This window comes from Amphiprion ocellaris, chromosome 3 (genome assembly GCF_022539595.1).
Source record: "Amphiprion ocellaris isolate individual 3 ecotype Okinawa chromosome 3, ASM2253959v1, whole genome shotgun sequence".
Classification (NCBI taxonomy): domain Eukaryota; kingdom Metazoa; phylum Chordata; class Actinopteri; family Pomacentridae; genus Amphiprion; species Amphiprion ocellaris.
The window spans coordinates 6,549,451-6,577,282 of record NC_072768.1 but is presented as its reverse complement, the minus strand read 5'-3'; the positions used below and the strand labels follow the sequence as shown (position 1 = coordinate 6,577,282).

Here is a 27,832-nt window from a genome sequence, read left to right as displayed (position 1 = left end):
CCTTAAATGACTTGAATGTAACTCTACAATGTTGCTTCCCTTAAAATGTGCAGGTCTATGAAATCCTGCCTCTCTTACCACCCACCCTTCTAATATTTGCCGCATCTGGAGCACACCAGCTCACCTACAACTTTGCTCAAACACTGTGCTACACAATCGCAAACTGTAATATTGGAGTTATTCACACATACATTTTTAAGGCGGAAACCGGTCCTGAAGAATGATACGGAGAGCTCCACCCTGCAAGGTAACCGGATTAGTTTCTGAGGTTTGTTATATTTGAAATCCTGACTGTCTGATTCTGATCTTTTGAGACTGACAATGGTATTCTGCAGTCTCATGTACGAAATGCTAAACCATGGCATTGGCTTCATATGTTGTTCACGATGTGTCAAGAAGGTAAGAAACTTGATTTTCATCAGAGGGGATTTTTAAAGGCATCTTGTGTAACTTTTTGTAACAGCGAGGACCATTTCAAAATGTTCGAAATATCACTTTTGCCAATGGGGAAGGAAAAGAATAGACTGTTTTAATAATAAAACTCCACATGACACATTTAAGTGCCAAAGTTAGTGCCAGCATATTACTTTTGGTCTCATTTGAGCTCATATTCTCGCCATGATATTAAAAAGTTCACTTGGATTGCTACAGAACAGTACTTAGTGCCTCTTTACACCGACACATTCCAGTAGTCTCCTCTTATAGAACTTGAATTTAAACTGGATTGGTATTGATGTGAAAGCAAACAGCTATTTTTCCACAGAAGATTTGCCTCTCCAGTGGTTGTGAGAGCATTTCTTGTGTCATCTGGGGTATTCCTATTTATTCCTCTGGGGTTTTGAGCAACACTGGGGCATGTTGCATGTAATGTAGTGACTAAAAAGTGGGATTACAATGACAGTTAGATCTGCAATAAACAAACTGCTTTGTTGTGCCAAACCTATGTGAGCAACGTAGCGTTTGCTCTTAATCCAGAGGAGTTTGACTGGGAATGATAGGATGAGCAATGGACCTTCAAGGCAGAATAAACAGACAAGCTGCCAGAAAAGCATCGGCGTGAGGGAGTGGCAAGGACATTAAAAACCTATAGTAGTGTCAAGCATCTAATACATGGTGTCATGGTGCAAAATTCCTCTAAAAATAATCATCCACGCCTTGTACAACTAGAAAGATCAGTACTGTTTATCATCATTTTATATCTGGTCATCAAACACCTCTTTTTTTTCTTTTTACATTTTTTTGCTTGTCTTTTTATTTTTTAATCTGTTGATGTTGTTGTCCTATTTATTTTTCTATGCAACATCTTAGAAGCTAATTTATTTCACCTCCTACCATTTTGCTATAACCACCCCCTTGTAACAACCAGCCCATTTCCCACCAAATCAACCACAGTAAACCAACTTACTATTTTAATTTTCCGTCCGCCTGCTCCATTTTCCATACCCATTTTACCCATCCTATTTCCATTTTTCCATTCCACCTCCTCTCTACATCAAATTCCCTCCTCTCGAAAACTTCCACTTCCAACTATAAGCTGGCACTGCTTGAGAATATCAGAAAAACACAAAGACAAAGAGATACAGAAAAAAAGAATTTCCATTCTGTGTTGTTAGCAGCCATCAGCCGAAATGATGATAGGCTATAACTACAGGCTTTCTGCAGGCAGGCAGACAGACAGACAGACAGACAGACGGACAGACAGACAGACAGAGACAGACTACCTGTCATTGGAGGGAAACTCTCCCAAGAATGACAACAAACAAAACCACAAACAGCTACAAGGGCACTGGCTGATACTGACAGAGAAAGACAGGTACAGAGGATGACAAGTGACAAAAAAGCTAACATGAACTGCATGATACTGAAAGATGTCAACTATTGATGTCATTATTGACAGTTAATCGATTAATTTAGCTGGTTAAAAATACATTAACTGGCATGGTAGAACATGAAGGACATGCATGCCGGATAAAGTGCTGTCGATTAGTTGTATGTCCTGGTTGTCTTCTTACAGGTTAATACCAAAGCAACCCGTTGGGATGGTTGCTTAGACTCCAGGCAGCATTGTGGGTGTTTAGCTAGCAAAGGGCCACCATGACAAAGACTGTTGTGAGGTGTCAAAGAAATTTCACTCTTAGTCCTTTGAAGTCTGCTGTAGTGGGGTGTTTATTGGTATTCTGGCATACAGTTGGCTTACCAACACAGAGGATGAGTCTGTGAATGTAAGTCAACCCAGAACATTTGCAGAGTTACACAATTTATAGGGTGGTCAGGGAATAGGTAGGGGGCCGTATGTAAATACAAGGGTGAATAGTGCTTGATTTGCGTATGGTTACTAATCAGTAACAGAGGATAATACAACAAAGAACAAAAGGTGGTTGGATCAAAAGGTCTAGCAGATGAGGGGTCTGGCAAACACTTGCAAATAGCAACAGTGAGACAACAAAAGGTATAAGGTGGGTCTGACAGACAGTAACAAATAACAAAAGATAAAAGAATTGTGGATAACTGTGGGAAGTGGAATGAAGAAGTGACATGTGACACTAGGAAGGTGTGCTATTTTCTTCATCAGAGGCTTCATGATCTCCAACAGGACTGTATAAATTTAACAGGAACCAGGATAGAGTGGAGCAGCAATCTAAAAATATCCCATGGCATACAAAACTGAGCTGTCTTTGTGGCCAGGGTCACATGTCCAGCACAATTTCAGCACAAAGAAACTCGTCCACTCAATTCATTTTATTGATTTATTGATTAACAATTGATAATGCTATTGAATGGTTAAGAAAATCATTTTAAACATACATCAGAAATGACAACAGATGAAGAAGATGACAAAGAAGACAGAATTGCATCTGAAGGCAGCATAAATTGTAACAGGATTTACAGTAGATTTAGAGAAAAAGATCAAATTAATGAGCATTTTCCTCTGCTACCATTATGTTAATAATAGGAGTTAATGGTGTTTAGTCTCTAGTTTAGTGCCATTAAAGTATTTCAGAAGAAGAGGGGGCAACGGGATAATGTAATAAAGAGAACCATTCAGGCTTCACACAGTGCAAAGCCATGCACAGCATAAATCGTGATGGAAATTTCTAATTTTAGGAATTAATATGAGGAATGATATAGTCTCCTCATTTAGCCACACAAGGCAGCCACTATTTTTCATCCCTACTGCGGAGCTTGAGTGACATGCTTCATGTACATCTCCAGTGATGCATGCAACTCTCTAAGCAACGTGGAAGAGAGGAATAAAGGCGCTAATGACAGCGTGGGAGAGACAAAGTGATTGAGAAAGGTGGATATGGATGATGTGCGTGATTATGCCCCTACGTGGGTTTAATGTGACTTCTGGACCGGGTGTCTGTGCACGTGTAGGTGGCAGCAAAAATGTGCACATCACAGGATTGGACATCAGAGAATGTGAGACCGAATGTGTGCATGAGCACGTAATATGAGGCTATGAATTAGAGGGACAGGTTTCTCTCTGGAATAGTTAGTCACTTTTTGTGATCTCTTTATCTTTTGCCCATGCAGTCACTTTGTATTAAACACACACATAAGGTTGTTAATTAGGTTACAGGGGGAAGGACCAAAGGCAGTGTGAAACAACAAAAACAGGGCTGAGGAAACGGGCATGATGTGTTGTGCTCTGCGTGAAATTGTGCTTCTCTTTCTGGAGCAAAATTACCACATGTGCTGCACCTGAATGGGAGTAGATGGGATTCAAATCTGGACCCTGGCAGTTCAAAATTCTTCATCAGCTTTACTATACCAAGTAGAAGCTATCAAACACACTGTGTATTAGGTTTGATACAAATAGGATACAGTGTTTCACATATTTTGGACTTGCCTCTGTATTTGTAAGAACTGGGGAGATGCATGTGGGTGGCAAATTAAAGGAAAAACCCCACATAACATGTCTTAGTAAAGGGTCGGGACACCAAGTGCTCCCAGATCAGTGTCAATGTGTCTCTGGAAATCTCCTGCAGCAATACAACACCATTCCTCCTAAAAGCTACTCTCTATTTGGTTGTTTTGATCTCCTATAGGTGCTCCACTGGGTTGACATGTTGGGAATGTGAGGGTCATAGAATATGACTCGCATCATTTCTAAACTCAAACCATTCAGTGACCCATTGTGCCCTGTGAATGGCAGTATTGTCATCTTGGTAGGGGGCCACTCCCATCAGTATAGAAATGGTGTATTGTAGGATAAAGGTGACCACTCAGAACAACTTTGTACTGATTTGCAGTGACCCTTCAGTCTGAGGGTGCAAGTGGACCCAAACCATGCCGCAAAAATGTTTTAAGAGCAACTGGATCCCTTCACTGTAGGAAATGTGAGGTTCAAGTCTTTTCCTGTAGCTTTAAAACTCTCTTAAAAATGTCACCGATCTCAACAAATATCTACTGCCAGCCATTTAGGAGTGGTTGTTGCAGAAGCTAACCATCCAAAATAAAACTGATATGCTATCACTTAAGAGTCTGAGAATGCATTACAACTATTGGAAGTGAAGGATCAAACTACTACTGATACTGCTGTTTTTGCAACTAGACAAAGTTAAGTTCACTCTGAGGGGATGTACTGATGATTTTTTTAAGTCCTGGCAGCCGTTCATCACACCAAGAATTCTAAACTTAATCTTAGGGACTGTTATTCCACCTTTTCAAAAAATCCTCCAATGTATTTATCACTCTCTTATTTTAAAAAAGCATTCTTGTGTGGAGAGGATTTATTGTTCCACAGTTGCATCACTTTTTATTGTTAAACTACCAAAGTACGTTTTTTGTGTCTTCATTTTGAAAGAGAAAAGCTTTCAAGATTTAAGTGTCTCAGAAAACAATGACTCAGTGTGTTTGGTGTTAAATGTGGTGCACTTGACCGCAGGCTGAGTCAGGTTGAGTATCTTCAATGCTCACATAACAATAGAAACACTTTGCACTGGGTCTGTCATAAATTGGAGCATACAGAGCTTTCTATGGTAAGATCAAGTGTAGCAAAAAAAAAAGCAAATGTGTAGAAAATGATAAATGCCATTTATGTTATACATTCTTATTATTCTGTCTAGAGAGGAAATAATATCTTTTAACATTGTTCAGTGTTATGGAAAAAGCTCAGAAGCAGCATCTCAAATGTTAAAGGAAAACACACTTTGCTCCTGTCTAGTAATCTGCATCTCTGGTGGCTGATTGCCACGTTGACTTTACAGGAGAGTGTTTAAGCTGTGTGTTTTGTTGAATGTCAAGACTGACAAGATGCTGTTATTTGAAATCTTCAGGTTAACACAGAAATTAATATGCTGCAATGTTATGACTACATTTTTAAAGCATCCACGATGTTGTTGTGACCTTGAGCAACAAACTGAATTGGTATCAGCTCTAGGAACGCTGCTCTGTATCTGAACCTGGCCTGTGACATCCCTGCAGAGGGATGGAAAGACAAAATTTCACCAAGATCAGAAAAGTATCATATCATTATATGTGGGTTGTGCTCTCATCTCTGCTTCAACCAGCCTGTCAGTCGGCCTGTCTCTCTATACGAGTCGCAGGTTTGCAGATCTCGCGTCAAAAGACTTCAAACCCAAAACACAAGATGTGCCCTAGAGAGGGGGAAAGAGGGGGATCGTCAGCTAGTGTGACACTGGTTCTGTATTAACATACAATGACTCTGTCACTGCCGCAGTATTCATTACATAGTTCCTTTAACGAAGATTCCTTTCCCACGTCTGTTTATACTCCACCTGCACCTATCTCTGCCTCGTCTCCTTCGTCAGCTATCCTCATGTGCTTCACTTTGTCCCCGTCTCTCTCTCTCTCTCCACATAAAAAAACAAAACTCTGTCTGAATCAGAGAGCAATCTGAATAAGGCAGACGAAACACTGAGTCATAAACAGCCCCTTTTCCCTCTACGTTCTTTCATTCATATCCAGACTCACATCCATCTGGCTCAAGAGAGATATTTGGGGATAGGACGTGGGCGGAGGACGGAAGCATGAGGCAATGAGAAGCAGTGAAAACGGGAGGTGTGCAGAAAAAGGAAGGTTGGGGAGCATGTGTTTACCCCCGCTCTCTGCAACGGTGAGTCACAGAGAAAAAGGAGCACTTCTAATGGCCTGTGTTGGTCCCCTGTGCAGACAAGTAGAAATGGAAGGAATGATTGCAGAAACGCTTCTTTATTGAGGGGATGCTGGGATCTCATTAGTGGGAATGGAAGGGAGGTGAGAGGGGTTGCGTCTGTCTGTCTGCTTGCCCCTAATTGAGGTTGGGAGGAGGGCGAGCGGGAGCAGCAACACTCCCAAATAATCCTCCTCATGATAAATTTACAAGGCATCATTTTCTAGGAGTGTTAGTGAGGGGATTTGAGGTGCTAAGACAGAGAGGCAGCAACAAAGTAAAACAGGAAGGGAGAGATAAATCTGCCCGTGAATCTCACCTCCAAAAGAGCTCTGATAATCTACATATGTGTGTGCACTTAATGTCAGTCCCAGATGCCTTCTCCTAATTGGTCTAATCTGCTCTTCTCACAGTCATTATCAGGCATTATTTACACAGAGTGATAAAAGACTTGTAATTTTCATCCCTTTAGGTGGGACAGCTTTGTTCTATTTCTAGTGGTACAAGAATTATCTCGTGTTTTCTTTACTTCTCTTCAATACTGAAAGCTGCAACTACCTGTTTGACGGATCAAACAATAAAATGAACTCAAGTGCATCTGCCCAAGATAATTAGCAAAGCGTGAAGTCATTTTGACACAAGGATGCAGGAGCTTGTGTACAGCAGCTCTCAGAGTGGCTTTAATATTTCATAGAAACAGTCAAAATGAAATTGCCTCTTCTACAAACTATGCGATACATGAATACAAAGCATATCTAATCACGGAAACTCAATTGTATAATTCCATGACAAATCAGTTTAATTCTTCCCTTTTAATTAACTGTGCAACATTATGCTAATCTGCGTTCCAGGCATTTACTACTCAGCAGCAGGTTATAGGGAATATTGCACTATGATTGTTATTCACTGGTTGTGGATTTTCCTACATCATGAGTAGCAGTTATTCAGCAAAACTCTCAAGTATACTAGACTGGGTCTGGTGGGGTAGAAAAATCTCTCTCTCTTGCTGTCTCTCTCTCTTCAACCCTTTTAGCCATCCAGCCTTGGCACAAAAGTTACGATGGGATTATGCACATTATCATCATGAGCTGACTGGCTGGCAAGCAGTCTTAATGCCAATGACAAAAGTCAATGGCCATGGCCTGACCATGGCTGTGCTCGGGTTTATGATGATCAACTGATGTTCAAATCTAAAGCTGCTACCTGTGAATATTACAGCAGTGTGATCAGCAAGGAAACAAAATCATACAGTGCTGGATAATGACAGTTTTTTTCATTGTTAGCCAGTGAATCCACAGAAATAATACATGTAAAGTAGCAGTTCATTTAAAGTCTTATTGTTGTTTTGTATTGTCAGACTGAAATACAACCTGTCAGATCAATTTGATTGACATGCACAGCAAAAGCACAATTAAAAATCTTTTGACCGAAAGACTCAGGAGCACAAAATATCTAAAACAAACAGAATTGATTGAATAAACAACTTGCAAGCCCCTACTGTATTGGAGGATTGTCAGATATTGTCATATAAGTGGATTCTTACTGTCCTTAGGCACACAGTATAGTTATAGAAGTTAAATTAATCCATTAGTTGACTGACATCAAATAATCAGCAAGCATTTTGATAATTGACTTACAATTCTCAAAACTGCCTAACCCTTTTTGTTGAACTTTTCAGTTGTGTGAATGTACAGGGGTTTTTGTATGTTCATCATCCATCCATCCATCCATTATCTACACCCCACTTAATCCTCATCAGTATCACAGGGGGGCATTTCATCTTTCAATCTGTTGCTCCCGTTTCTGCAAAAATACTGGAGATGTACAGCATTTATTTATGACCAATGTAAAAATAAATACATGAAGTCATTCTGCTCTGTGGTGCCTGAGTTAAGCCTTGTGAGAACATGAGGATAAAATGCAGCTCAAAAGTACAAACTCATGCTCTGTTTTGTTATCACAAATAATATACACGCTACACTATTCACACGTAGAAACCAAAAATCAAACACACACAGGAATGAGAACTCTAAATCAGTCCCTGCTTACATGTTCGACTCCTCATGTATATATATATATACGATTGCCTCTCGTCTATGAGTTGGTAAACAGTTAAATTACCCCCTGGAGCCAAACACAATGTATCACACTGGAGCATAGCTAAGAAAATATTGTGACAAAAATCTTCCTTCTTTTCAGCTCTAAAACTGATGCCTGAAAAGAAGCTGACAACAGATAACCATAGAGGTAAACATCTAGAAAGATCTATCCACTTATCAAGTTATGTGTTAAGTCTTAATCATTAACCACACTTGATTTGTCTTGGCTGTTGAATGAAAAACAACCTCCCTTTCATGAGAAATATAAAATAAACTGTACTCAGATTCATATATATCTTAAGACAAGACAAGTGTCTTTGTTTTTGACTATTTCTGTGACCGATACTCATAATAACAAGCAATATCAAGTTTTCTCAGTTCCGTAATCTCCATATTAAATAAGTGTTTTGAAAGCTGAACAGCAGTAAAAAGATCTGAATAAACTGCCTGAAGTTTATATTGCAGATTAACATCAGGAGGAATCTGTGTCTTTTCAAAATTCATTACCGGGGAACTCATTATTTGTTCAACGTTGTATGACAGCCAAATTGACTTTGTTACACCTCCTGGGTATGGCTGCTTTTTGGGTTGTTTTATATTATAAAATGCAAGTGACATTTGAATGCATTACAGGTAATGAACGTGGCTTTTATGGTTTCAACACACATTATCTCAAAATTAAGTCTTTGGCTTTCACTGTTGCCTAAAACTGCTTGTGTTGTGTGAAGTACGATTGTGCACCAGGACTTGTGTGTGCTGCATTGTAACTCCTAAACGTCTAATATCATGCATGCTATTGAAATCTATCTAATTACTAATAACTCATATACTTGAACATATTTGTTTTATGAATGCATAGTTAAGAAAAAAAATAGCAATTTGCATTTTTTTGGCACAACTATACCTGCACTTGGATATTTAAACATCAAAAGGCAATGGATAGCATCTAAATGAATGTAATCACTATGTGTACCATATGTCTTTTTCCATGACGAATATGTCACTTACCATATGGAATGACTGTGGCAAAAGTCCAGAGCAGACATGATCTGTCTGAAGAATTTCCTGGCTTCTTTAGGTGTTAACCTGCCTTTTTTCACCAAGTAGTCAAACAGTTCACCACCAGACACATGTTCTAGCACAAGGTACCTGAAAAATAGAGAGGAGGAGAGGGAAATCAGTCAAAGAAATAAGGAGAAAAAAACTCAGAAACAAAATATTTCACTTGTAGAGACAGGAACAAATACTGCTGCTCTCCATGACGCTCCTCTGAAGAGCCCCGAAGAAAAGGAAAACCTTAGACCTCAGAGGTCTGTCAAAACTGTCAGCAATGCGGGAAATATGCTTCCCTCAAACCCATTATATACAGACAAACACCCAGGATCAATGATCTGATCTTCCAAATGCCATATTCATGTTGACTGTTTATTTTGTCATCTGCAAGCTTTTCCCACAATCTGAGAGTGAAGCATGTCAACAGTGTATTACAAATATATGTGAAGGGGTCTGATCTGATATACTGACAATCTGATTTCCCGTGGGAGGCATCACAGGGATGATACAGCTGCATTAACTACAAAAAAATGGAGAAGTTGTGTGAAACTCTCTTAGATATAAAGGATTTGGAGCTTGTGAATTCTGCAGATGCAGTAAAGCTTCTTTGTCTCAGAGACAGACGAGAAGGTAAAGAGTTGGTAGACTGAAAACATCCTTTGCTATACATATACAGTACTTCTGATTCCGCGTTTTTCTGTGTATTATATATGAAGCAATAGCTGCTTAACGGATACTTGTTCATCCAAACATCATCCTTGGAATTACATTACTGTGGGTCTGTGTGGCGTTGCTTCTGCAGGGATAGTCTGTCATCTTGACTGTATGGCCATGCTCTGAGGCTACAAGAGGAGAAAGAGGAGAAGAATCTCCACTGACCCAAGCCTAAAGCTGCATCTGTGGGTTGAAAGCTAACAGTGCCCTGCCCCTGCTCTTTCATCTTAACTGGTACAAATTGAAATCCAGACAGGCAGTAAAATACTCCCCCTACCCCACCCCACCCTCTGGCCACAGAGCATGCGCTCACTTAACAAGCCTCAGTCCTTAAAGCAAGCTAAGCTGGCTCTGGAACATTTAACAACCAGTCCAAACACAAGTCACGGACACTTGAATTGCATGCAAGTTAGCATATGACCGTGATTGAAATGCAATTCATTCGAGTATTGCAGTTTGTTCTGTTACTTCGTTTATTGTGCATGTTTAGCAGCACGTTCCACTCATTTCACCCACATCAAAATCAGTGTATTTGTGCCTGGTATGGAGTTGAAGTCTAAACATTACAAACATCTTAGCAAAATACATTCAAATTCAGTTTTTCACATTTCCTGACATTATATCAGTTGGGATCACTGCTGTATTTTAAAACTGTGAAATGTCACAATAATAACTGACCGAATTACTTTTTTCAGTTTTTATTTCTTTCAGTAGGTCTCCCAGTGGGTCACAGGTTTACCTGCTCTTTGTTAGTATTTAGTGAAATTTCCATTGAATCGTTTAACTTGTGAGTAGCCTTTTCATAAGCCTCTCCCAGTAAGGGGCTGGGATTTTAACTTCCAACAGAAGTGGTGGCCTCATTTTTTTCTGAGCAGCATTTCAAGTTTTGTTGATATATGTCTCATTTTACTGTGAATATCTCATTTTACTTTTGTACTTGTTTCTTCTAGCATCTTCGCAAAGGTCCTTTTCTGTTGTTCTGGGATTCATTTCTGCTTTTCACACTAAAGTATGCTTGTTTCTAAGAGACAGAACTCATCTCAATCCTGAGCATTATGATAGTTACGCAGATCCACGGTGCTCATACTTTTAGACTATTGTTTGTACAGCTGAACATGGTGCCTTCTGGCATTTGGAAAATGCTTGTGACAATAAACCAGACACATGGACATGTTTTCATTAGCTCTTGCAGATTTCTTTTGACTGTCCTATTATATCAAGCAAAGAGGCATTGAATTTTTAAGTAGGGCTTAAAATACATCCACAGATACACTTCCAGTTAACTCAAATTGTGCCGATTAGAATATCAGGAGCAATAAATTATCCCCTGGTATAATATTCTGGAATTTCCCAAGCTGTTCAAAAGGTACAGTCAACTTAGTGTATGTAATCAAATTGTGGGAAAATTTATTTGTGTAATGCATAACATAAATGTGTTATTGGATTGCCACAAGTATAGTTTGCAAACAGCTGTGTGGTTGGAAAATGAGTTTTAGTGACTTTAACCTACTTATGAAACCTTCTGACTTCAAATGTAACTCCTTTCACTAAAACTGTTGTGGCTGATGTAGCTTTCAAAAGTGGAAGAAAATATCCGTGATCATGTCAACAGGGTTATATTTTTGATGGGAAGTCTGCATTACAAAGATGCGGGCTTTACGGGGTCTATTGAAAAGATGCAATCAAGCTAAGAACTTTCAGATCAAACATTTTTACAGCTTGACCCATACTGAAATCAGAATCTGTCTGCCTGTGCTGCACAGGTTACATATTCTTGTTTTTTTTAAATCTCACAAGTAGCCAAAGTTCATTTAAGTACAACACAAAGTCACCGATTTACTAATTTTAATTCTTATATACACAGGACTTGCATTCATAAGGTTTTGTAGGGGTGCACAGCTGAGTTTTTAATTAGATCAATAAATCTTCAACAGCAACACAAGGACGCATTACCTGCGGGATTCAAAAAAGGTTTTGCCTGATGGTGTCCCAATAGCTGCTAGTTAAACATAAGAATGTGTATTTAAAATAACTTGTCTGCTGCAAGTTATCTTATTGTTACCTTTTCAATATGCAGTAAAAATAAGAAATAAAACACTGAGTACCAATGCTGTTACAAATTAAGTGTAGTCAAATGCATTATAGTCACACACCATTGAGGACTGATGTGAGCGTTCACTAATTTGTCGCAATGATATATCCATAAATAAAATATTGGTGGGATATGTATCAAACTCCTTGCACTTCTCTTTCACCTCTTGTACACACACATCACACTAGTTTAAACAGCTAGTGGTAGGATCTCTGCCAGCAGAATAATAAATCTTTAAAGCTCTGGGGCGGCTAGCTCCAAACATGCTGTATGTCTATCAATTATTGGCTTTCAAGTGGAGATATCCGAGTACGAATCTGAACCGTATTAAGACCAAAATTACATCACTAGAGTGAAAAGCAGAGTGTATTCGAGTCACTCGTGATGCAAATGTAAAGCAATTTGTCTTCGGTGACGCTATTAGTGACCGTCTGTCAGAAGTGATGAAGCAATGGGCACAAAATGTGATTTTAATAATCCAATTATAGGATGAATCATAATATTCTGCTATTCGTATCATCTTAAAGGATGACATGTACAGCACTGCATGCCCAATCCCATTTGGCCTGTAAGCTCAAGATGACAACTAATTGAATTCGGTTGACAAACAGTCCTCTGTGGATCAAGAGGTCTACTATGAATGACTGATGGGGTTGTCACTCACCACTGTTAAAGTTAGCTAATAGATTTATGTGTGTCTGCATCCGTGTGTGTGTGTGTGTGTGTGTGTGTGGGTGTGTGTGTGTGTGCAGCTGCTGCAGTGGACTCTCCATGGCTAATGTTTCTTAATGCAGCGGTGTTGCCTCTGATAAGCGTGTCATGGTGTTTACATTACGGAGGCTTCCTCTCCCTATTAGCAGTCCCCTTGCATGCGCGACCAAATTAAATGCTTCATGCCGGTACTAATGGAGCATCCACCCCTCCGAGGCTACTGCCCCGCAATCATAATACACCGATCACAACTGTGGGCCAGCAAAATCATCTGTGGCATTTTAAAGACGGTTCTGGCATCCACGATGGCACTTGATACTAATAACATCTGTGAGGTCCAAAAGTTTTCACACAAACTTTCCAACATTCCATGTGTGAGGTATATCTATGATTTTGTAGATTTCACATACATAAAATTTAGACCATAATCAACTGTTGATACTTACAAGTATTTTTTATTTTCGTAGACGTCATGTAGCTTTAAAACATGCGGGTGTTCTATGAGCTTCAGAATAGCTATTTCTCGCTCCACCTGTATGAAAAGGATAGACAGAGGGAGGAAGAAAAGGGAGGAAAAAAAGAGTTTTTGATTACTGCAACATCAATACAGTTACATTCCTAAAAACATTCTACAACCAACATTCATAATCTACCCTCTTGAACTGCAACCTTCCTCGAACTGGAGCCACTATAAAGTACCAAGGAGACTGATAAAGTAGGCCAGGAACAGCCTGTGATGAGGTCTCACCAATCGCTTTTCTGAGGTTACCTGTGAAGGTGACCTTTAGAGAGACACCGGCCTGTAATAACACTTCACACAACCAGCACAAGGGCTTAAGAGGAATAAGTAAACCAAAGAAAGGAGCTGATGGGCACTTTTTACTGGCAGAAAGGACAGAGATAAGCTTTGACCACACTCCGGTTGGCATCCAGGCCAGTAAGCACTGCTATCTCGGGTGAAAAATTCGGTTTGCTTCAAAAACTGAAGGAAAACAGGTGGCGTTTGTCTTATCTTACACACTCTCTCTCAAAACAAGCCTTGTTGAATATTTTGCAATCACATTTCACAATCCAGTGCTTTCCTTGAGGTGAACATAAATCAGCTTGTTCAGATAAGAAACATGAAGGAGAATAACGCATCAGACTCAGACATTCCACATTTGAACATTTCTGTCCACTAAGAGTACGTCCTGTGGGTGAACAGGGGTCAAAATGTCCACTCAGGTATATGAACATGTCCCAGAGGAGTGTTTTTTTTTTTTTTTTTGCTGCAGTCTGTCTGAGATATTGAATTGAATGTACATATAAACACAGCACTGTCCAGAACAAGCAGATGGCTGAGTCTGCACAAGTTCTGTTTTTTTGCTTACAGAGCTGCTGAAAGATATGAACAGTGTGCTTTGAGAGCAGCGGGAGCTAAATTTTACCAAAATTGAGCTGATCACTTTGGATTTGTGTCAGCATCTCCAGAGGTTGCTGTCAGCATGTACAGCTGCCACTGAAAATCAGCATGGAAGGCACTCCGACAGAAGGCACCGCTAATCTTCGGCACCCTGTGCTCCTCTGCTGCTCCCCTTCCAGTTATCTGCTCACCCCTTCTCCTCCACATTCCTCGTCCATCTTCTCCTCCCCCCTCAGAGTCTAACTTTGACTGACAGGGATGGAGATGAAAAAACAGTGAGTTAAAGGCTCCTCTGCCTCATCTCAGTCTCATCAAAGTCAATTTCACTTTGTCACTTGTCTGTGACAGACGTCACGTTGCCTTAATGTCACACTCAGCGTGGCTTAGCTTTATGAACACTCATGTGGAATCAAGTCAAAACTCTGATCTGCCACCTAACTGTGTGTTTTGTTAAATTCCCTCAAAACTGTTTGCTCGACTGGGCATAAAATCAGGTGCCTCCCCCTTAATTATTCATACTCTCACATTGTTTTCATTTGAGAACAGCTTCTGTTAGTGGTCTCTGTCTGCACAGGTAGTTGTTGTAATCTACCTTGACATACTTTTCACTATTATATTCTGACAATGGCAACATGTTGCAAATGCATACAATAATAATCTGCACAAAAAGCCCACATTCAGTCACAGAGGAGAAAAATGCAGCGCAGTGCAACTGTTGTTGAAGCCAAAGTCGAGCAAGAATTCACAGGAGAATATGCTTACAGATATTATAAAACTAGGCACACAGCTTGTCTAAAAAGGGTGAAGTGGTAAATGCATAATTAGCACCAGCACAGAGTATCAGTGGGAGAAAAGGCTAGGCTAATCAGGGCTAATCCACACACTAATGAGTACTATCAGCAGCGGTACACCATGCCACTCTCTCACCTGAGGCTAAGGTGTGCTGTTAAGAATGAGCCCGTGGTGGCCGGCTTGTGAGCTGAAAGCAGGACTCCCTGCAAAGAGACTAATGCTAACCAGGACTCAGGGAGAGATGAGCTGTCGAAACGCTACAGAGCCAGCAGCTGGCTTTGTAAGCTTCCTCTAAGCGTCTCCTTTTAGTTAATTGAAATAAGAGAAATGAGGCTTAATGTGAAGACTTTACTGTACAGCAGGCCGCTTATTGCAAGATGAGTTGTTTATTAACACTCTAATGTAAATCTGTGAAGCAACCTTTGCTCTTTCTAGCAACATACAGCACAACAGTTTCATTAAATAGCCCACAATCATGAGTTATAATAAATGCTTTGAAATACAGTTGCTCCTCAGTTACTTTCACCTGCAAAGGGAGCATCTGTGAATGGATTTCAGCAGAACTAATCGATGCATAACACAAAGGGACCAAACAGCAGCATCTGCATTTATCCCCACACAGTGACAAACTCCTTATCAAAGCCTCACATACACACATAACTCCTCCGTAACTTTATGCTATAGTAGAAATGCCAGGTGGCCTTCCTCTGTCTTGGCCTGGCTCCTGTACACGGCACACTCTCTCATTAAGTTTCACATCTGTGAGTGTGGACAGTTCTCCCCGGTTGCCATATCTCCATGGCACTTCATTAGGCCTTTATTAGCAGGCACTTGGACACTGTTCACCGAGACACACGAGCACATGGACAGGTGGTCAGATGAACACACACCTTCTCTTTTTATCGTTCTTATTTTTTTCCTTCTTGTGTTTGGCAGCTCAAATGAAAGCCAGTTTGGTCAATTTCTCCCTAAGTAAACGGGTTTGCAACTTCCATCCATTATCTACACACCGCTCAATCCTCATTAAGGTCGCGGGGGGCTGGAGTCTATCCCAGCTGACTTGGGGTGAAGGCAGGGGACACCCTGGACAGGTCACCAGTCTATCATAGGGCTACATCTAGAGACGAACAATCATATTTGCATTCACACCTACGGACAATTTAAGCCTCAATTTAGAACCTGAGCATGTTTTTTGGACTGTGGGAGGAAGACAGAGAACCCGGAGAACGCCAATGCATGGGCAGGGAAAACATGCAAACTCCATGCAGAAAGATCCCGGGAAGGCGGGACGTGAATCTGGGATCTTCTAGCTTCAGGGTGAAAGTGCTAACCACTACGCCACTGTGCAGCCCCAGGTTTGCAAAAAAAAAAAAAATCCACACTCACATCATCAGAAAGCAGAGGCTGAGTGTAAAGTATTGGCTGGACATCATTAGCAGAAGACATCGGAACAGGAGCTTGTTAGCGAACATGCTGATTGGCAACGCTTCGACCCACAGGGTTCCCTATCAGTGTCATATCCTGCCACACTAAATGGATCAATACGTTGGAACGGTGTTGGTGATTACTGCAGAGGTGTTAACTACAATTATACTGGTTGCTTAGGTGAGAGAGGAGGACTGGGAAGGCTGGACAAATGGCAGTAACTGGTGCCACTCTAAATTCAGAAGATGAAAGCAAATTTAGCATCGTTCCATCAGCTGACTATCGATTCTTTAAATTACAGCCATGCATCTGTATCACCGAATGGACGAGCACACAGATGACCGGGGACATCAATAGTTTCATCACGGAGGCTAACAGTCCGATGATAGAGGACGGATGATTAGACAGAGCCAGACAACAACAAAGATGCAAAGAGAGATTAGATTCATGTCACATGTGTCACACAGAAAACCAGCCCAAAAACTCTGAGGGGGCAAATATCAGATCACAGGACCTGTCATGTCTCACTCTCCACTTATTGCACCTTGCGCTACTTTTCTCTCGCCTTTCTCTCTCATGCACGCAGAAGGAAAACACAGACATTTCTGTCACCTCCCTCAGGCAAGTGAGTGAATTGTCCCTTGATACTGAGATCTGAGGATCAAAGTCAACAGGGCAGCCATGTGTGTCAGATTAAAAAAAAAAGAAAATAAAATAAAAACGGGTTGGCTATGCAACATGGAGGCTACAGTGCATGCAAGACCCGCCGTCGGATGGATAACAAAAAACAAAAGAGCGACGGAGGGAGGATGAGTGAATGCAGAAGAATAAAAGAGATACGTGGCTGTGGTGGAGGCAAGAGGCAGTGCCAGCTTGATCACCCCTCTGGTCTTGCAACCTCTTTTGTTGTTAATTAACACAACACATGGAAAGAACCTTTTTAGCAGCGCCATGCAGCAGACAGAGCAGGAATGATAACAGGTGACGCGAACTGGGAGTAATGGACTCAAGAGACTTTTCCACCTAGATGGCTTTGGGCGTGTGGTAGACCAACAAACTTCACAACAGTTAACTGATTTAAAACAAATTGTTGCATCTATCAAGACCAAATCTATGCAACTCTATTTATGGTCAATCCGTTGTATTAGCAACAAATGAGAATTTGTTAGTAGAAAGAGTTACAGCAACTGCTTTATGCCCCAGAGGTCAACATCTTGATAATTTAGTTGGATATCTTAGAACTTTTCACGTCCTTAATTTAAAATCTAATACACTCATTCACACTTATTCTGCTCTCCATCTAATCTTCATCTTCCTTAACATAGTAGCCTTCTAGCAGAGGCCATCTTTCATTAATCAAACCTTGGGGTCAAATGTTAGGAATGTCTTTTTTCTTTTTGGTAAAATTGCTTTTTTTGAAAGACCTGCAGAACAAAATTAATATGACTTATTTTCTAATCTTTATCCATGATGTCTGACTAAACCACTGCACAATTCCACAGCAAAAAACACATAAAATGAAATGCAAAATTTCACGATAGAATTGCAGGAAGAGATGTAGCTGAGCTCTAAAGATAACATATGGGGTGAAGGAGCTATAGATGGAGTAATAACTGGAGAGAAGTTGGGTCCAACTGTAACTGAGCAGAAGGGGAGGCACAGCTTGGCCACTGGCTCACAGACAAAACCAGTCAGCTTGTCATCCATTCATACTTGTGACATGTGGACACATTACTGCATGATGCACACACTCTGTACACACACACCACTGATCATGGCAAGCCACGAGCCACCTCCATCCATCCATCCATATGTCGGTCAGTGAGCCAGCAGAGCAGAATCGGTGTTTTTTGCCAGGGACAGGAGGAAGCCAAGCTGGTGTGTCCACATACATGTGTATATGTCCGTGCTCACACATGCATGTTAATGGTAAGGAGTAGATTGCTGCATGTCAGTCTTTGTAACCAGGAGGGAAGGACATCAGTTTCAAGGGCAAACATGCACGATCCCTTCATTACAGCCTTGTAGACAGTCACATCAGCCACAATGTGTAAAGTCCAGACTGCTTGCTGTGCAGGGCATGATTGCTAACTTCATGAGGACGTTAATATGCATCTCTGGGAGAACCTGCGTATCCAAAATTAGCTGAGAAATTCATAAAGACAGGCTCAGGGTGATGGATTTAACAGCGTTTGGTGCATTTGCACATTCAGTAGCTGTGTTATCTCTCACAACTGAGCTAGTCCCACTGAGAGCAACAAAAACACAAACTTCAAAATTGTTGAACTGAAAAAAATGCATCTCCCTCTTACTTTCATCTTTCTGTTTTGTTTTTTTTTTTGCTTTCCCCTCCACCTTGTAGACCTCACACACACACACACACACACACACACACACACACACACACACACACACACACACACACACACACACACACACACACACACACACACACACACACACACACACACACACACACACACACACACACACACAGATCTGCACACACATAAACACACAGTCAGCGCAGCAGGTTTTTCTGATAATCACTTTATCAGTCATCCTTTGTGGAGAGGAGGTAAACTCCCCACACAGGGGAGTTTGATCAATGCCACAGACATGTAAATCGATCTGGACATAGTCTCTGCTAGCTGGCTAGTCCTTATCCTTTATCCATCTCCCACCTTTTGAAACAGTAGTCATTACCCCTTCCCACCCAAGACCATTTGTGGTCGCACCCCTAGTCTTCATCTTCTTCTCCTACCATTCATTTATTCTCCATTTCTCTCATTCCATCTTTCTAATCATGTCAGTGATGTGTTCATGTGCTGTTGACAGATCCATCAGGCTGACACTTAGACCGGTGGCAGGCTGCATCATTTTATACTAACTGACATGTCCCTGGATAACCTTGGTCCTAATAGAGTCTAATGGCAGAGGTCCTCCACACGTGGAGGACATTGGGTATAATCGTGATCCTCTTCAAATCTACTGCCTGGGCTTATAGGTGGGGTGGGACATGATGGAAAGAGGTTAAACCGGGTGTGTATGTGTATATGAACGGCCATTCATGTTTCTGTGCAAAAGCCATCTACGGGGTGAGTGATTTATCAGTGACAGGCAGGCAGTGGATCCCTTTGGCAGCCATGTTTTTGTGTCTGGAGTCTTTTTGTCAACTCATCCAATCTGTCAGTCGTTAATTTCAATGGAGATGATTGGTAAGGTGACCTTGGACTGTGAGAACATGTGAAGTATGGACTAATAAACTTGGTTTTTAAAGACTAAGGAGAGAGGGAGAGTGAGTACACAGAACACAACGTGATAATTAGATCTGAAGGTCATCTATGTTAGTCACCAAGGTGTCAATCTAATAACCTACAGTAGTCTATATTTGCATGCAAGGCTGTTGGAATTGTTTCGAAGGAACAGCACAGAGATAAAATTGGATTCTCCCAGGATTCTGAAAAGTGTATTAAATGCCATCTGCTGCCTTATCTTGGAAAAAAGTTTATTTTCCCTTTTTTGCTGCCAAATTTATATTAAAATACTACTAAGAGGCTTTCGCTTCTCACTTCTGCTTTCAAACACAAAAAACACCTTGATTATTACAAATATTTGGCGTGCATTTATATTACAAGACTAAACAAAGAAAGTCAGTAAATCGGTGAATATTCAACCCATTGATCAGCATAGAAGAAAAGGCTCTTTGACTGCAAAATGCACAAACCAATACAATCTACAACACATAGTGCTGGTTTGGTAAATGTAAAGTGAAGTAAAAACAACTTAAAGAATAATGCGTAATGAATGAGTCTTGAGAACTATTTAGTGCAGTAATTCAGGCAGACAGTAGAGATGAGCTAACAGCAGTTCACTTACCAACTAATTAACTTCGCATATGAATACTGGCTTATTCATTGACACATAAGCCACAGACAGACAGAGGAGTCGATACAGGATGGACGACTGGTCAATAGGTAAGACTGGTCAACTGAAACACCTCAAATTAGCAGAAAACTTGGTAAATAACTTCAGAATGGCTTCTTTAATGCAATCAGGGAATTCTTTTAGTTAATTAGGTCTTACACTGAGTCTTTGACACATAAAAGGTCACACTCTTGTACTCTGTTGGGACTGTGCACGAACTCTTCTTTACTCAAAGAATGGCAAACCAGAAAAAAGTATCACGTCTGAATGTATTTACATGCATGTGTTTGTGCTTTGCAGTCATGTACAGTATGTAGCGAGACAAATGTCCTTGAGAGTGTGTTGGCACAACAGAGTCATTAGCAAACAATCCCCACAGGGATGTAGATGAAGGAGCTGATGAAGTTAAAAGTGTCTTGCTTTAGATGTTCAACACACTGACCGCAAAATCCCAGATATACCCATCAACGAGTCCAAAACTCATTAACAGCCGGAGTCGGAGGCAATTTCCCTGTTTATTTGCAACAGCTAAAAGTGGTAAATTTATGCCTGATTCAAATTAGCCTGTGCTCAAAGTTCAAACCTCGTGGAAGCTGGTTAATCAGGAGATAATGAAATGTATTAAATAGAAAAGTTACCTGGACGTGATCACAGTTCTATGAGCGCATGCCTAGTTCTCTATCATAACACACAAAACCTTGAAAGTAGCTTTGTGCAAGTTTGTGTGCATGTTTTTTGTTGACTCTGAGCATACAATGGTTATGGGGCTCATTTATGATGCTACTTGTGTATAACCTGCACAGAAAAACACATGCACGAGCATACATGCACACTAGACAGGAATCTTTTAATGTTTACTTTATGGGCATGTTCCTAAAACTCCACCACACTGCACAGATAATTGTGCATTTATCAGCAATAATGAAGATAACTTCAAAGCACAGCACATTCATATCTTACCGTACGCCAATACACAGGCCAACACTGAATAAAATCACCCACAAAAGCATACCGATACAGTAGGGAACATGATAAGATGCAGGGCACTGGAAGTTTGTGTCTTTGAATACAAGTAGCATGTGTTAAAAACAGATGATAAAGACAGATTTGGATGTAAAAATGAAGGTTGGAGCCCATTTTTCTCTCAGGGGAACAAGATGTACCTATTCAATTATCGGTCTCCAGACAAACGGGATGGATAAAGGATTATCACAATATTCAGGGGCTGAGAAGAAACACAAATACACTTCAGTGGCTCTACGGGTATTACAAAGAGGCAAGAAAAAAACTCTCAGAGCAAAACAAAGAAATAAACAGGCATGAAAAGCAAACAAGACTCTGAAGGGGAACTTTGCTGATCTCCCCATGAAAGTATCACTTCACTTAAGGGGAGAAGAATTGGATAAAATGTGGCCTTTGCTCACAAAGGAAAAGCCAAGAGAAAAAACAAAAAGAAAGCAAGGAAAACAAGGAAGTAAAACAAAAGCAACAACAAATAAAAAGGCAAATAAAGCTTTCTCATCTATTTGACAACACAGCAGCTGTTGCCTTTGAAGAGGAGAAACAAATGCCATCGATTTAGATGTCTGTCTGTCTCCTGTCGAGCTCAATGGGGGATCCCGCTATATCTTCTGTTCTGCTATCCTCCATTTCATTATTTCATCTGTACTCTATCTCTGTTTTATCTGGATAAGACATATGAAAGGTAAAATCAGTCAAACAACACCGCATGTGTCTGATGAGCTTTGTCATCACAGCGAGCAGCAAAGCTGCACTGTTTTACATGTCGGCTGGATGTGGAAGATTCCGAGCTACCAGCTGAAATCCTGCAAAACTCTGCGTTTGGTGTCTTCAAGTCAGTCATATTGACTATGTACCATATACTGGCACAAGTAGGATGATAAGTTTCTTCAGAAACTCTGAACATTTTGCGCCCTGTTGAGAAAATCTATTCCCTTATTTCCGTTTCACCAGAGCCTCATCGCCACTCAATAAAGACTGTGGAAAAAAAATGTGGATAAATATTGATTTGGAAGGGGTGATTGGAAACCAAATTAGGATGTAGAATGCTGGAGTGGCTTTCATATTGACTGAGAACAGACAATGGGCTTTGTAAGGTCTTACAAGTTCAGGGGAATCAATATTATTATTTAAGTTTCTACAGAACGCCAGGAGGGAACCGAGAGACAAACCCTGTAGCAATATGAAAATTGAGAGATATGAAACGTACTTTTTACAGGAGGATTTTACTGTGATCTGTGATGTATGCTTTCATTCTGCCATACAGCTATAATTCAAATTCAAGTCAAAGAAAAGCCACTATTTTAGTACTGAAAAAAAAATGAATTCACAGCACATGTGAATGCAAACTTACTGTACATCAACAGGCAGAAACAAGCAAAAACAAGCAGCCAGAGTTGGTAATTCTACAGTCCCTCTGTGCAGTGAACCTGTTAAGCTCCAACTGTGTGTTAAGCCTCAGCTTCTGGCTCAGCACCATTCAAAGCTGATGGATCAACGCACAAGGGCACAACATATGAAACCCATTTATTTTGGAGGGTGTTTGTGCGTGCGCGCCGAGGCACGAGCGTGCACACAAACACATACGCGTGCAAAATAAAGTTAAAGCGGATGTGTGCATGTTGGAGGCATTTCTATATCAAACCCACTCGAGGCAATACAGAGATGGGGGAGAGCGGCCAATCTATAATCATTAGGAGGCAAGAGAAGAGATGGCAGAGAAAGAAAGCTACAGTGCTGTCACCGAGGTGTCGGGATAACAAGATTAGAACTTGTGTGATTCATCTGTGGCCATGGCATTCTACTCCACACCCGCCCACTGCAATCTCTGTCTTTTAGTATACTCAACCGTTATTCCTTGCCTTTCTCTACCTCTTTGGTGCTAAATTGTTATTTAAGGAAATTGCACCACTGTTGCACTTTATATCATTGCTATGCAGTGTATGACATGCTCTGAACGGAATTTCATTGTTTTATTGACAATAAAAGATTGACTTGAATTGAACTGAATTGAAGATGCTGTGCATTGAAACTTGAATATCACTTTGTCACACGGTCATCCTAAAAAGGAATTCTCCTACATGTTGTGTAATTTAGACTACAGCTGCATGTTCTCTAGAAATATCCTAATTAATAGATGGGAAATCGTATATTCAAACAGTGCAGATTGTTAATTAACTCTTAATATTGATCCATATGCTTGTCCTTTTATTTCAGGCTGTGACAGGGCATTGTCATTCTCAGCCTATAGTCCTTAGTGTAGTGCTTCAATTATTTGCTTCAGGGGGCAATTATATTTCAGACTTCTGCATCTCCAAACTCTCTATCACTCTCTCTCACACACACACACACACACATTTCTAATTTGAAATGTGTGTGACTTACATCAAGGACAGAGTCAGCAAACCACAAGTAACCTCACTGCACTAAAAAAAAAGAAACATCAAAAACAGTGTTGCTACGTAGAGAAATTTACTTCATAAGACATCCGTCCTAAGTGTTCCAACTTCGCGTTCGCCATCCTTCCTCACCCCACACACACACACACACACACACACACACACACACACACACACACACACACACACACACACACACACACACCAACTCTTCCCTTCCCTCTATCTCCCTTCATCCTGCACTTCATCCCTCCTCTCCCTCTCTTCCTTTCTCTCTCTCTGGGCTTGGGGACAGTAGAGTGACTTTGAAGTCGTGCTGCTTCAGGAGGAGAGAGAGTCGCTCTGGCTAATTAGTTGTCCTTATCCCAACAGCAGCAGCAGCCGCCACCAGCTCACTGGCTCAGAGGTAGAAACAGAGCAGGCATCAGCAGCAACTACCAACTGCTGCATGCTAAAGATACTCTTCTCCCTCTGCTAGCTGTTAGCGCTCGCAGCTAGTAGCAATTCAACTTACCCCTAGACTAAACTGCAGATTAAAGCAGTGGCTTCTTTCACTATAATGGTAGGTAATGTGCTATGAAATACAGTCTGGTAAATCCTCTGCTTTCAGGGAAAAGCTTGTCAGACCATAGTCGACTGTGGTGTTGAGATTCTACTCAAGTTTTCTTCATTTTCTCCCCACGTCATTGTCATCAGTGTGTCTGTCAGTTTTATGGCTGTAACAGCTCTTTCAATGAACAGGGGAACTGCGCCATGCTTCTCAGGGCTGAACCTTGCCACTTTTCAGGGTCATGTTTGCAATCTTGTTTTTGCATAGTGAAGCATTGACGCTTCACTATGTGTGAATGGGTGGATTAGAAACATCATTTTGTAAAATCTAGCTAAGATTAAAAAAAAGTATAAGTTCTAGTCTCACTCTGTAGTACAGAATGATCTGGTTGAACAACACTATCGTTTGGAGGAAAACACTCGGGCCAATCATAATCACAATGGGCAGGGCTAAGTGTAGGTGGCAGCTTCAGTGTTCACTTAAAATACTGACAAGTGGAATTGTTGTGGTGGAACATTTGCAAGAAGGGGCGACACAATGGAAAACTCACTGCAAAAAAAAGAAAAAACTAGTAGGGCTGCATTACTGCATGATCCAAATCTTTTGCAAAACTGGAAATTTTTAGTGTAGCAGGTTGCTGCTTGGAAAATGTCTGTTTTCATGAAGAAAACAAAAACACACAGATGGGGGATGGAAAGACAAAGCTGACTAAATGAGAGGTGGCTTATACCTGCATCCTACACCTGATGAGTCAGACTATATAAGTACAGACCATTTATCACTAGCATTAAAACATTAAAAATGACACAATGTCTACTTGTCAGGGTTTCTAAATATGTTCTGGCTTGTGATTCTGGTTTTATATCCAAGAATTGTGATGATACTAGCAATCAGAGAACTGTCAGCTCATTGTCAACTAATTTTTGTAACTTATTATTGTATATAGTTTTATTATTGTACCTCATCATAGACACATATGTTCAATTTGTGCACTTCCTCATACCGGAAGGGTAAAATAAAGAGAATATTTATTTCACATGATCAATTATTTAGAAACAACTTGACCATGCCGTGTGTGAAAGTCAAATTAACAGATCAGGAGGACTTCTGGCAGGAAATGTAAGCAGAGATGTGGTGACTCTTCTAAGACGTCTGTGTTATCTTGTCTCAGCAGGGTTTCCCTCAGCATGTCCATCCCTCTGTCCTGACCTCATCTCCCCCTCTGCCTCTCAACCTCACAGCCCCACAGCACACAGACAGACAGACAGAGAGCAGGCAGAGTTTCAGAAACATTAACTACTCCCTTGAGACGCACACAGAAAAACACAGATAAAGTGTTGGTTCTCTGCATCCCTCTGTATCGGCTCTCCGTGCTCCGTTGTGTTTGGCCTCAGCGCCACAGATTGCTGACATGCTGTCATATGCGCACATGCTGTGTATTCTTTATCTGTCTGCTTCTCTCTCATCATCCCAAACATGACAGGCAGCAACTTCCCACTGACGGAGACTCTTATTATTATTCAAGTAACTCCATTGTTAGGTTTTCTGCTTAGAAGTGACGAAAAAGAAAAAAAATATTGGGCTGCACTTGCTCTTTGAAGTTGTCAAGGCTCATTCCCTGGTTGCAAACTGACATAAAGTTCATAGATGAATACATTATCCAAGATAATTCAATGCCTTTCTGGTCTGTAGTGTCATAGCCTGTAGGCTTATGGACTAAAGAGTTCAACATTAGTTATATAAAGTTCAACAGAGAGTGGAGGAGAAAGCTCTCTGCCAGATACTCTGAGACAATTAATTCAACCCGTCTCCTCATCTTCACAGACCCCTGACTCCCAAGGCCAGTCAGGAGAAGGACAGACGGAGAGGGATGACATGGGTCATGGAGGATGTGCTCGTGCATATACATCATATGTCTCTATGACACATACACACACTCATATGAACGTTTGTGGGAGTGTGTGGCCAGTATTTGTCTTTTAGTGTGTGTATGCATGCGTGTGCTGTAAATGTGTCGTCAGCACTGTTGCACAGACACACACACACACACACACACACACACACACACACACACACACACACACACACACACACCTGTCCAGGAAAGTCAGATTCTCCCCTAATGGCACCGTGGGGACCTGGGACATTAGCATATTAAAAGGTGACATTTCACAGCTTGAGTCTTGCAGGAGGAGTGCAGTCCGATCACTCTGACAGCCTGACAGCCAAACAGGCAGGCTGGAGAACAGACACATGAGACTATGGAGCGCAACACAACGGCAATGTTGGAATTTGAGTCTGGAAAACACCTGTACAGTCACAGTAGGAGCCTTGCAATAGGATTTGTAATCTGATTTGTGAGATCAATGTCCCAGAACTAAAGAGAACTTCACATATGACCCCTTCGATATTGGGGTCCAGTAAGTCAGGCCTCAAAATACAGAATAAAATACGGCTGCAAACTACATTTTTACATAGGCTTTGAATTATAACTGTTGCCCCAAGCTAAGGTCAAAGAACAAATTAACCAATGCAAAGCAAATAAACACGCAGAAATTGTTAAACAAAAGTAATTCTGCATGTTTTTACAATAATAATTTGATTTCCAAACCTGTGAACTGCTGATTTTTACTTGTGTTACATGCACACATACACACCATTTATGTAAGTATTGCTCAACACAACTTGTGCCCAGACGAGTTAAAACAGGTACAGCCAGACAACATACACAGATTTTAGCATCTGATGCACAAATAAAAGCATGTGACTCACATTCTAGGAGGAGAAATCAGACATCTGCATTCATTTTCAAAGATTTTCTTACATGTGAAATAATGGTGATTGACTATGGTTTTGCTCCTGTTATACACACACACACACACACACACACACACACACACACACACACACACACACACACACACACTGAGGACCAGCAGTTGAGAGAAGTGTGACAATGGCTGAGTTCAGTAATTGGCTCTGAACTGCAGCTTCAGCAAAAGCCTCGGTCCTGTCGGAAACCTGTCAGTGTTTGGCATCTGTTAGTCTCATTTTCTTCTGCAGGGCAGCAAGATGTTACCTACCTCACCGCTGTCACATGTTACATCGTTTCCTCCAACCACTTCTGCTACAACTAATAATACTTCTGTCAAAGCTGAGGCAACAGAAATGACCTGTCTTTCCCACATGAAAATATTGGACTGTATGTTGAGGGGAATAGGAGAAAGAAAGAGGCTTCCACAGCAAAAAGGCAGCGAGTGAGAAAGAGTCAGGAAAATACTCACACAGCAAGAAGCTGATTAATACCAACTGTTTATCAAACAGCAATATCCGAGCGCAGAGTGCTTTTCATCTAAAGTCTAATGATGCTGCCGCATGAAGTGATGCAAAACTGAGGGATTTTCCATTTCCAGATAACCTGTACTGTGAGAAAACCCATTCTCTTCCTGCTTTCCAGCTCATAAGCTAACAATTACAGTAGGCACTCCTCTCTGTGTGTGTCCTGTGATAGACAATTTTCAGGTTGTAGC

General features: G+C 40.9%; 1 protein-coding gene across 6 annotated transcripts in view; it reads right to left on the bottom strand.

The window, feature by feature from the left end:
- The window catches only part of brsk2a (BR serine/threonine kinase 2a), a 175,585-nt gene that overhangs the window by 42,215 nt on the left and 105,538 nt on the right, over positions 1–27,832 (bottom strand). For all 6 annotated transcript variants that reach the window (XM_055009007.1, XM_055009008.1, XM_055009009.1 and 3 more), the window contains exons 3-4: positions 13,234–13,319; positions 9,226–9,366 (exon numbers count right to left, since the gene is read on the bottom strand). In XM_055009007.1, the coding sequence (XP_054864982.1) occupies positions 9,226–9,366; positions 13,234–13,319 (227 nt within the window). The remainder of the gene's footprint in view (positions 1–9,225; positions 9,367–13,233; positions 13,320–27,832) is intronic.